This window comes from Penaeus vannamei, chromosome 41, assembly GCF_042767895.1.
Source record: "Penaeus vannamei isolate JL-2024 chromosome 41, ASM4276789v1, whole genome shotgun sequence".
Lineage (NCBI taxonomy): Eukaryota > Metazoa > Arthropoda > Malacostraca > Decapoda > Penaeidae > Penaeus > Penaeus vannamei.
In genome coordinates, this window is record NC_091589.1 from 19,485,316 (window position 1) to 19,499,050 (window position 13,735).

Sequence of the window (13,735 nt, forward strand, 5' to 3'; positions counted from 1 at the left end):
TCATTATTAATGGGATTGTCATCAAATTCATCATAATTAGCAGAATCATTGCAGAAATCATCATAATTATCCCTTAAACTCAAAAAAGGTGGTTTGTCGACCATTCTCTCAAAAGGCTATATATCACTAGATTTCGGCGTTTTTTTTCGACTTATGGGATTTTTATACTTATAGCCTTTTTTCATTATGGATGGGCTTTATAATGATTATCATCATTATTATCATTAATGTCATCATTATCATCATTATAGTAATTATCGCCATAATTACCCTTGATATAATCCTTTTAATAGTTATCATCTTCATTATCGATGTCATTTCCCTCATTATAACTATTTTTATAATGATAACAATAATGATAATTTTAGAAATAATAACAACAATAATAACAATTACAATAACAGTATTATGATTATTTCAATGATTATTTTTATTATCATTATCGTTATTATTATTCTTATTGTCATGAAAGTCATTAGAATATTGTCGGTTATTGCTATTATTGCATTAATTACGCAAATTATCATTATAATTATAAATATATTATAATTATCTTAATTAATTTCATAATTATCATAATTAATGTCATATTTATCATAATTAATGTCATAATTATCATAATTAATGTCATAATTATCATAATCAATATCATAATTATCATAATTAATTTCATGATTATCATAAATAATGTCATTATCATTGTCATTATCAATGGGATTGTCATCAAAATCATCATAATTAGAAGAATCATTGCAAAAATCATCATAATTAGAAGAATCACTGCAGAAATCATCATAATTATCCCTTAATCTCGAAAATTGGGTTTGTCGACCATTCTCTCAAAAGGCTATATAACGCTAGATTTCGGCGTTTTTTTGACTTCTGGGATTTTTATACTTTTAGCCTTTTTTCATTATGGATTGGCTTTATAATGATTATCATCATCATTGTTATCATTAATACCATCATCATTGTTATCATTAATACCATCATCATTGTTATCATTAATATCATCATTATCATCATTATAGTAATTATCGCCATAATTACCGTTAATATAATCATTATAATAGTTATTATCTTAATTATTGATGTCAATTACCCACCTGTGTGGGTAATTGAGATGGGAGAGTTGATCTTGCAAGGGGCAGCAAGAAGATGGCAAGGCCTAATGGCAGCAGCAATCAGAGCTAGCACAGTAGAAGTGAGGAGAAAAATAATAAAAGAAAAGAAGTGCCTGAAACAGAAATACCCCCACTCCTACAGAAGAATTTGCCATGATGCCTACACCAGAGGTAAACTTGCGGCCAAAAAGATTGACAAATTACAACCCCCAGAGAGCAAATTCTACTTACTACAAGAAGGGACTCCACTCATGCAATACATCAATGAGAAAACAAACATGAAAATGACACAAGAAGAAAGAAAAATGGTCATGAAATGTATGAGAAACATAGGCATAAACTCCCCCCCAGAAGACCTAGAATCCCCCGCAGAGGAACGAAATAATGAAGTAAGAGAACCAGAACAAAGAAATGAAAGTGACCAAAACCAGACAGAAATATTTGATATGTAGTAACAGTATTTGCTTTCATTGTAAAGTTACCTATATTTTTAGTACATCTGTGATTACCAAAAGCACATGTAGAAGCACCTGTTGCAGGATCAATGATTCTAGCTGGTGTTTTACTTAAATTAGGGGGTTATGGTTTGATTCGGGTATTACCTTTATTCGGGGAAGCTAATAAAAACTTATCTTGATTGTGGGTAAGAATTAGATTAGTAGGAGGAGTAGTGGTAAGTTTGATGTGTTTACGACAAGTCGATATAAAAGCTTTAATTGCTTATTCTTCTATAGCTCATATAGGGTTAGTATTATCTGGATTAGTAGTATTTGGATGATGAGGAGTAAATGGAGCAGTTGTAGTAATAATCGGGCATGGGTTATGTTCTTCAGGGTTATTTTGTTTGGCTAATATGGTCTATGAACGAATTGGAAGCCGAAGTCTAATCAGACGAGTCAGGTCACATCAGATCACGTCAGATCAGGTCAAATCACATCAGATCACGTAAAGTCAGGTTAAATCACATCAGATCACGTCAGATCAGGTCAGATCAATCAGATCAGGTCAGATCACATCAGACGAGTCAGGTCACATCAGACAAGTCAGATCAAATCACGTCAGATCAGGTCAAATCACATCAGATCACGTCAGATCAGGTCAATTCACATCATACAAGTCAGGTCACATCACATCAGACGAGTCAGTCCATATCAGAGCAGGTCAGATCAAGTCAGGTCACATCAGACAAGTCAGATCAGATCACATCAGATCAGGTCAAATCACATCAGATCACGTCAGATCAGGTCAAATCACATCAGATCAGGTCAGATCAGGTCAAATCACATCAGACAAGTCAGGTCACATCAGATCAGTCAGATCACATCAGACGAGTCAGGCCACATCAGAACAGGTCAGATCAAGTCAGGTCACATCAGACAAGTCAGATCGGATCACGTCAGATCAGGTCAAATCACATCAGATCACGTCAGATCAGGTCAAATCACATCAGACAAGTCAGGTCACATCAGATCAGGTCAGATCAGGTCAAATCACATAAGATCACGTCAGATCAGGTCAAATCACATCAGACGAGTCAGATCAGGTCAAATCACATCAGACGAGTCAGTTCAGGTCAAATCACATCAGACGAGTCAGGTCAGGTCAGATCAGGTCAAATCACATCACACAAATCAGGTCACATCAGATCAGTCAGATCACATCACATCAGATCATATCAGACGAGTCAGATCAGGTCAAATCACATCAGACGAGTCAGGTCACATCAGACAAGTCAGATCAGATCACGTCAGATCAGGTCAGATCAGGTCAAATCACATCAGATCACGTCAGATCAGGTCAAATCACATCAGACAAGTCAGGTCACATCAGATCAGGTCAGATCAGGTCAAATCACATCAGACAAGTCAGATCAAATCACGTCAGATCAGGTCAAATCACATCAGATCACGTCACATCAGATCAGGTCAAATCACATCAGATCAGGTCAGATCACATCAGACGAGTCAGGTCACATCAGACAAGTCAGATCAGATCACGTCAGATCAGGTCAAATCACATCAGATCACGTCAGATCAGGTCAAATCACATCAGATCACGTCAGATCAGGTCAAATCACATCAGATCACGTCAGATCAGGTCAAATCACATCAGATCACGTCAGATCAGGTCAAATCACATCAGACGAGTCAGGTCAGGTCAGATCAGGTCAAATCACATCAGACAAGTCAGGTCACATCAGACAAGTCAGATCAGATCACGTCAGATCAGGTCAAATCACATAAGATCACGTCAGATTAGGTCAATTCACATCATACAAGCCAGGTCCCATCAGATCAGGTCAGATCAGGTCAAATCACATCAGACAAGTCAGGTCACATCAGATCAGTCAGATCACATCAGACAAGTCAGGCCACATCAGAACAGGTCAGATCAAGTCAGGTCACATTAGACAAGTCAGATCGGATCACGTCAGATCAGGTCAAATCACATCAGATCACGTCAGATCAGGTCAAATCACATCAGACAAGTCAGGTCACATCAGATCAGGTCAGATCAGGTCAAATCACATAAGATCACGTCAGATCAGGTCAAATCACATCAGACGAGTCAGATCAGGTCAAATCACATCAGACGAGTCAGTTCAGGTCAAATCACATCAGACGAGTCAGGTCAGGTCAGATCAGGTCAAATCACATCAGACAAGTCAGGTCACATCAGATCAGTCAGATCACATCACATCAGGTCACATCAGACAAGTCAGATCAGATCACATCAGACAAGTCAGATCAGATCACATCAGATCAGGTCAAATCACATCAGATCACGTCAGATCAGGTCAAATCACATCAGATCACGTCAGATCAGGTCAAATCACATCAGACAAGTCAGGTCACATCAGATCAGGTCAGATCAGGTCAAATCACATCAGACGAGTCAGATCAGGTCAAATCACATCAGACGAGTCAGGTCACATCAGACAAGTCAGATCAGATCACGTCAGATCAGGTCAGATCAGGTCAAATCACATCAGATCACGTCAGATCAGGTCAAATCACATCAGACAAGTCAGGTCACATCAGATCAGGTCAGATCAGGTCAAATCACATCAGACAAGTCAGATCAAATCACGTCAGACCAGGTCAAATCACATCAGATCACGTCACATCAGATCAGGTCAAATCACATCAGATCAGGTCAAATCACATCAGACGAGTCAGGTCACATCAGACAAGTCAGATCAGATCACGTCAGATCAGGTCAAATCACATCAGATCACGTCAGATCAGGTCAAATTACATCAGATCACGTCAGATCAGGTCAAATCACATCAGATCACGTCAGATAAGGTCAAATTACATCAGATCACGTCAGATCAGGTCAAATCACATCAGATCAGGTCAGATCAATCAGATCAGGTCAGATCACATCAGACGAGTCAGGTCACATCAGACAAGTCAGGTCACATCAGACAAGTCAGATCAGATCACGTCAGATCAGGTCAAATCACATAAGATCAGATTAGGTCAATTCACATCATACAAGCCAGGTCCCATTAGATCAGGTCAGATCAGGTCAAATCACATCAGACAAGTCAGGTCACATCAGATCAGTCAGATCACATCAGCCGAGTCAGGCCACATCAGAACAGGTCAGATCAAGTCAAGTCACATTAGACAAGTCAGATCGGATCACGTCAGATCAGGTCAAATCACATCAGATCACGTCAGATCAGGTCAAATCACATCAGACAAGTCAGGTCACATCAGATCAGGTAAGATCAGGTCAAATCACATCAGACGAGTCAGATCAGGTCAAATCACATCAGACGAGTCAGATCAGGTCAAATCACATCAGACGAGTCAGTTCAGGTCAAATCACATCAGACGAGTCAGGTCAGGTCAGATCAGGTCAAATCACATCAGACAAGTCAGGTCACATCAGATCAGTCAGATCACATCACATCAGATCATATCAGACGAGTCAGATCAGGTCAAATCACATCAGACGAGTCAGGTCACATCAGACAAGTCAGATCAGATCACGTCAGATCAGGTCAGATCAGGTCAAATCACATCAGATCACGTCAGATCAGGTCAAATCACATCAGACAAGACAGGTCACATCAGATCAGGTCAGATCAGGTCAAATCACATCAGACAAGTCAGATAAGGTCAATTCACATCATACAAGTCAGGTCACATCAGATCAGGTCAGATCAGGTCAAATCACATCAGACAAGTCAGGTCACATCAGATCAGTCAGATCACATCAGACGAGTCAGGCCACATCAGAACAGGTCAGATCAAGTCAGGTCACTTCAGACAAGTCAGATCAGATCACATTAGATCAGGTCAAATCACATCAGATCACGTCAAATCACATCAGACAAGTCAGGTCACATCAGATCAGGTCAAATCACATAAGATCACGTCAGATCAGGTCAAATCACATCAGACGAGTCAGATCAGGTCAAATCACATCAGACGAGTCAGATCAGGTCAAATCACATCAGACGAGTCAGGTTAGGTCAGATCAGGTCAAATCACATCAGACAAGTCAGGTCACATCAGATCAGTCAGATCACATCACAACAGATCACATCAGACGAGTCAGATCAGGTCAAATCACATCAGACGAGTCAGATCAGGTCAAATCACATCAGACGAGTCAGGTCAGGTCAGATCAGGTCAAATCACATCAGACAAGTCAGGTCACATAAGATCAGTCAGATCACATCAGACGAGTCAGATCAGGTCAAGTCACATCAGAACAGGTCAGATCAAGTCAGGTCAGATCAGATCACGTCAGATCAGGTCAAATCACATCAGATCACATCAGATTAGGTCAAATCACATCAGATCACGTCAGATCAGGTCAAATCACATCAGACAAGTCAGGTCACATCAGATCACGTCAGATCAGGTCAAATCACATCAGACAAGTCAGGTCACATCAGACAAGTCAGGTCACATCAGACAAGTCAGATCAGATCACGTCAGATCAGGTCAAATCACATCAGATCACGTCAGATTAGGTCAAATCACATCAGATCACGTCAGATCAGGTCAAATCACATCAGACAAGTATCATTATTGTCATTACCATTATTAAAATAATTGTAATGATGAAAATGACATTAATAATTAAAATAATGCTTATTATAATGACTATATTAAGGGTAACTAGGGCGATAATGACAGTAATGATAATAATGATGATAATGACAATCATGATGATAATTATCATTATAAAGCCAATCTATATTAGAAAAGTAGAAAAATCCCAAAAGTCGTAAAACCGGCGAAATCTAGCGAAATACAGTCTTCTGAGAAATGAGTCGAAAATCCCCGTTTTTCCAGTCTAAATGATCATGATGATTTTAGCAATAATTCTGCTAATTAGGATGATTTTGATGATAACCCCATCAATAAGGACAATAATGACGATAATAATGATAATGAGAGTAATTAGGACAATGATTATGATAGTAATTATACAATGATAATTATAATGATGATTTTCGTAATAATTGCAATAATAGCAATAATCAACAATATTTTAAGGATTTTCCTACTAATAATACTAATAATAACGACAATGATAATAGAAATAATAATAAAAGTAATTCTAACATGGCTATTATTGTTATTATAAGTATTATTATCATTATCATTATTTCTAGAATTATCATTATTGTCATTATCATTATCAAAAACATTATAATGATGAAAATGACATTAATAATTAAGATAATGATGATAATGACAATAATGATGATAATTATCATTATAAAGCCCATCTATAATGAGAAAAGGGCTAAAAGTTAAAAAAAATCCTAAAAGTCGAAAAAAGCGAAATCTAGCGAAATACAGCCTTTTGAGAGATGCGTCGAAACTCCCCTTTTTCCAGTTTGAATGATGATTATGATGATTAGGATGAATTTGATGATAACCCCATCAATAGTGAGAATAATGACGATAATAATGATAATTATGAGAATAATTAGGACAATAGGACAATAATTATGATAAAAATTATACATTGATAATTATAATAATGATTTGCGTAATAATTGCAATAATAACAACAACAATATTCTAATGATTTTCCTACTAATAACAGTAATAAGAACGGCAATGATAACAGAAATAATAATAAAAGTAATTATAACACGGCTATTATTGTTATTATTATTTCTAGAATTATCATTATTGTCATTATCATGATTAAAATCATTATACTGATGAAAATTATATTAATAATTAAGATAATGGGTAATATGACTATATTAAGGGTAATTAGGGCGATGATGACAGTAATGATAATAATGATGATGATAATGACAATAATGATGATAATTATCATTATAAAGCCCATCTATAATGCGAAATAGACTAAAAATTGAAAAATCCCAAAAGTCGAAAAACTGGCGAAATCTGGCGAAATACAGCCTTGTGAGAGATGAGTCGAAAACCCCCCTTTTTCCAGTTTAAATGATGATTATGATGATTTTAGCAATAATTCTGCTAATTAGGATGATTTTGATGATAACCTCATCAATAATGACGATAATAATGATAATCATGAGAGTAATTAGGACAATAATTATGATAATAATTATACAATGATAATTATAATGTTGAATTGCGTAATAATTGAATAATAGCAATAGTCAACAATATTCTAAGGATTTTCCTACTAATAACACTAATAATAACGACAATGATAACAGAAATAACAATAAAATTAATTATAATACTGCTATTATATTTATTATAATCATTATTATCGTTGTTATTATTTCTAGAATTATCATTGTTGTCATTATCATTATTAAAAACTTTATAATGATGAAAATGACATTAATAATTAAGATAATGATTATTATAATGAGTATATTAAGGGTAATTAGGGCGATAATGACAGTAATGATATTAATGCTGATGATAGGGATGATAATTATCATTATAAAGCCCATCGATAATGAGAAAAAGGTTAAAAGTAGAAAAATCCCAAAAGTCTTAAAACCGGCGAAATCTAGCGAAATACAGTCTTCTGAGAAATGAGTCGAAAACCCCCGTTTTTCCAGTCTAAATGATCATGATGATTTTAGCAATAATTCTGCTAATGAGGATGATTTTGATGATAACCCCATCAATAATGACAATAATGACGATAATAATGATAATAATGAGAGTAATTAGGACAATAATTATGGAATTATTATGAAAATCATCCTAATTACCTGAATTCATGTTAAAATACTCATAAATACCATTTAAAAGCGAAATAGGTTTTTTTCCGACGATTCTCTCAACAGGCTGTAATACGCTAGATTTTGCCGAATTTTTTGAATTATGGAATTTTATTACTTTGGGCCTTTATTTCATTATAAATCGACTGAATAATAATTATTATCATTATTGTCATTACTGTCATTATTTCAATGATTATTATCATAAGAGTCATTATCATCATGATTATCATCATTATTATCATCATTATTGTAGTTATAATTATTATGCTAATTATTATTGCTATTTTCATCATTATAACTATTTTTATAACAAATTATTGGAATAGAGTTAATTATTGCTATTAATTATCAAAATTATCTTTATAATTATGATTTTATCATTATCATTATTATTGTCATTATTATTGTCTTTATCATCCTAATTATCATCATTATTGTCAATAATAAAGGATTATCATGAAAATCCTCATAATTACCTGAATTTAAGTTAAAATCCTCATAATTACCATTAAAAAGCGAAAAAGGGGATTTTCCGACGATTTTCTCAAAAGGCTAGATTTTGCCGTTTTTTCTACTTTTGGGATTTTATTACTTTTGGCCTTTATTTCATTATAAATTGACTGAATAATAATTATTATCATCATTATTATCATTACTGTCATTATTTTAATGATTATTATCATTATAATCATTATAATCATCATTATCATAATTATCCCTTAAACTCGAAGAAGGGGGTTTCTCGACCATTCTCTCAAAAGGCCTATATATCGCTAGATTTCGGCGTTTTTTTCGACTTTAGGGATTTTTATACTTTAAGCCTTTTTTCATTATGGATGGGCTTAATAATGACTATTATCATCATTATTATCATTAATGTCATCATTATCATCATTATAGTAATTATCGCCATAATTACCCTTAATATAATCATTATAATAGTTATTATCTTAATTATTGATGTCATTTCCCTCATTATAACTATTTTTATAATGATAATAATTATAATTTTAGAAATAATAACAACAATAATAACAATTATAATAAAAATTACAGCGATATTATGATTATTTCAATGATTATTTTTATTATCATTATCGTTATCATTATTGTTATTGTCATGAAAATCATTAGAATATTGTCGATTATTGCTATTATTGCATTAATTACGCAAATTATCATTATAATTATCATTATATTATAATTATCTTAATTAATGTCATAATTATCATAATTAATGTTATTATTATTGTCATTATTAATGGGATTGTCATCAAAATCATCCTAATTATCAGAATCATTGCAGAAATCATCATAATTATCCCTTAAACTCGAAAAAGGGGGTTTGTCGACCATTCTCTCATAAGGCTATATATCGCTAGATTTCGGCGTTTTTTTTTCGACTTTTGGGATTTTTATATTTTTAGCCTTTTTCATTATGGATGGGCTTTATAATGATTATCATCATCATTATTATCATTAATGTCATTATTATCATCATTATAGTAATTATCGCCATTATTATTGTCATTATTAATGGGATTGTCATCAAAATCATCATAATTAGCAGAATCATTGCAGAAATCATCATAATTATCCCTTCAACTCGTTTTTTCGACATTTGGAATTTTTATACTTTTAGCCTTTTTTCATTATGGATGGGCTTTATAATGATTATCATCATCATCATTATCATTAATGTCATGATTATCATCATCATAGTAATTATCGACATAATTACCCTTAATATAATCATTATAATAGTTATTATCTTAATTATTGGTCATTTCCTTCATTATAACTATTTTTATAATGAATATAACAATAATGATAATTTTAGAAATAATAGCAACAATAATAACAATTATAATAACAATAGTAGCGATATTATGATTATTTCAATGATTATTTTTATTATCATTATCGTTATTATTATTGTTATTGTTATAAAAATAATGAGAATATTGTCGATTATTGCTATTATTGCCTTAATTACGCAAATTATCATTATAATTATCATTCTATTATAATTATCTTAATTAATGTCATAATTATCATGATTAATGTCATTAATATTGTCATTATTAATGGGATTGTCATCAAAATCATCATAATTAGCAGAATCATTGCAGAAATCATCATAATTATCCCTTAAACTCGAAAAAGGGGGTTTGTCGACCATTCTCTCGACTTTTGGGATTTATATACTTTTAGCCTTTTTCATTATGGAAGGGCTTTATAATGATTATCATCATTATTATCATTAATGTCATTATTATCATCATTATAGTAATTATCGCCATAATTACCCTTAATATAATCATTATAATAGTTACTATCTTAACTATTGATGTCATTTACCTCATTATAACTATTTTTATAATCATAACAATTATGATAATTTTAGTAATAATAACAACAATAATAACAATTATAATAACAATAATAGCGATATTATGATTATTTCAATGATTATTTTTATTATTATTATCGTTATTATTATTATTATTGCCATGAAAATCAATAGAATATTGTCGATTATTGCTATTATTGCATTAATTACGCAAATTATCATTATAATTATCATTATATTATAATTATCTTAATTAATGTCATAATTATCACAATTAATGTCATGATTATCATAATCAATCACTAGATTTCGGCGTTTTTTTCGACTTTTGGGATTTTTATACTTTTAGCCTTTTTTCATTATGGACGGGCTTTATAATGATTACAATCATTATTATAATTAATGTCATCATTATCATCATTATAATTATTGCCATAATAACCCTTAATATAATCATTATAATAGTTATTATCTTAATTATTGATGCCATTTCCCTCATTATAACTATTTTCATAATGATAATAACAATAATGATAATTTTAGAAATAATAACAACAATAATAACAATTATAATAACAATATTAGCGATATTATGATTATTTCAATGATTATTTATATTATCATTATCGTCATTATTATTGTTATTGTCATGAAAAGCATTAGAATATTGTCGATTATTGCTATTATTGCATTAATTACGAAAACTATCATTATAATTATCATATTATGATTATCATAATTAATGTCATAATTATCATAATTAGTCATAATTATCATAATTAATTTCATAATTATCATAATTAAATGTCATAATTATCATAATGTAATAATTATCATAATTAATGTCATAATTATCATAATTAATGTCATAATTATCATAATTAATGTCATAATTATCATAATTAATGTCATTATTATTGTCATTTTTAATGGGATAATCATCAAAATCATCATAATTAGCAGAATCATTGCAGAAATCATCCTAATTATCCCTTAAACTCGAAAAGGGGGTTTGTCGACCATTCTCTCAAAATGCTAGATTTCGGCGTTTTTTCATCACTATAGTAATTATCGCCATAATTACCCTTAATATAATCATTATAATAATTATTATCTTAATTGATGATGTCATTTCCCTCATTATAACTATTTTTATAATGATAATAACAATAAAGATAATTTTAGAAATAACAACAATAATAACAATTATAATAACAATAATAGCGATATTAAGATTACTTGAATAATTATTTGTATTATCATTATCGTTATTATTTTTTTTTCATGAAAATCATTGGTATTATTGCATTAATTATGCAAATTATCATAAGAATTATCATTATATTATAATTATCTTAATTAATGTCTTAATTATGATAATTAATGTCATAATTATATAATTAATGTCATAATTATCATAATTAATGTCATTATTATTATTTTTATACTTTTAGCCTTTTTTTTCCTTTATAATGATTATCATCATCATTATTATCATTAATGTCATCATTGTCATCACTATAGTAATTATTGATATGATTACCCTTAATATAATCATTATAATAGTTATCTTAATTATTGATTTCATTTCCCTCATTATAACTATTTTCATAATGATAATAACAATAATGATAATTTTAGAATTAATAACAAGAATAATAACAATTATAATAACAATAATAGCGATATTATGATTATTACAATGATTATTTTTATAATCTTTATCGTTATTATTATTGTTATTGTCATGAAAATCATTAGAATATTGTCGATTATTCCTATTATTGCATAAATTATGCAAATTATCATTATAATTATCATTATATTATAATTATCATAATTATTGTCATAATTATCATAATTAATGTCATTATTATCATAATTAATGTCATAATTATCATAATTAATGTCAATATTATTGTCATTATTAATGGGATTGTCATCAAAATCATCATAATTAGCAGAATCATTGCAGAAATCATCATAATTATCCCTCAAACTTGAAAAAGTGGGTTTGTCGACCATTCTCCCAAAAGGGTATATATCGGTAGATTTCGGCGTTTTTTTTTCAACTTTTGGGATTTTTATACTTTTAGCCTTTTTTCATTATGGATGGGCTTTATAATGATTATCATCATTATTATTATCATTAATGTCATTATCATCATTATAGTAATTATCGCCATAATTACCCTTAATATAATCATTATAATAGTTATTATCTTAATTATTGATGTCAAATCCCTCATTATAACTATTTTTATAATGATAATAAAAATAATGATAAATTTAGAAATAGTAACAACAATAATAACAATTATAATAACAATAATAGCGATATTATGATTATTTCAATGATTATTTTTATTATCATTATCGTTATTATTATTGTTATTGTCATGAAAATTATTAGAATATTGTCGATTATTACTTTTATTGCATTAGTTACGCAAATTATTATTATAATTATCATTACATTATAATTATCTTCATTAGAGTCATAATTATCATAATTAATGTCATAATTATCATAATTAATATCATAATTATCATAGTTAATGTCATAATTATCATAATTAATGTCATTATTAATGTCATTATTAATGGGATTGTCATAAAAATCATCATGATTAGCAGAATCATTGCAGAAATCATCATAATTATCCCTTAAACTCGAAAAAGGGGGTTTGGCGACCATTCTCTGAAAAGGCTATATATCGCTAGATTTCGGCGTTTTTTCGACTTTGGGATTTTTATACTTTTAGCCTTTTTTCATTATGGATGGGCTTTACAATGATTATCATCATTATTATTATCATTAATGTCATCATTATCATCATTATAGTAATTATCGCCATAATTACCCTTAATATAATCATTATAATAGTTATTATCTTAATTATTGATGTCAAATCCCTCATTATAACTTTTTATAATGATAATAACAATAATGATAATTTTAGAAATAGTAACAACAATAATAACAATTTTAATAACAATAATAGCGATATTATGATTATTTCAATGATTATTTTTATT

The 13,735-nt window shown here is 30.3% G+C and overlaps 1 protein-coding gene across 1 annotated transcript in view; it reads left to right on the plus strand.

The window, feature by feature from the left end:
• Nucleotides 1-1,123: 1,123 nt before the first annotated feature.
• The window catches only part of LOC138860523 (uncharacterized), a 34,650-nt gene continuing 22,038 nt past the window's right edge, over nt 1,124-13,735 (plus strand). The window contains exons 1-8 of the mRNA XM_070118113.1: nt 1,124-1,541; nt 1,640-1,708; nt 1,859-1,868; nt 2,095-2,358; nt 3,379-3,612; nt 4,147-4,279; nt 4,536-4,808; nt 5,194-5,324. Coding sequence (XP_069974214.1) covers nt 1,124-1,541; nt 1,640-1,708; nt 1,859-1,868; nt 2,095-2,358; nt 3,379-3,612; nt 4,147-4,279; nt 4,536-4,808; nt 5,194-5,324 — 1,532 coding nt within the window. The remainder of the gene's footprint in view (nt 1,542-1,639; nt 1,709-1,858; nt 1,869-2,094; nt 2,359-3,378; nt 3,613-4,146; nt 4,280-4,535; nt 4,809-5,193; nt 5,325-13,735) is intronic.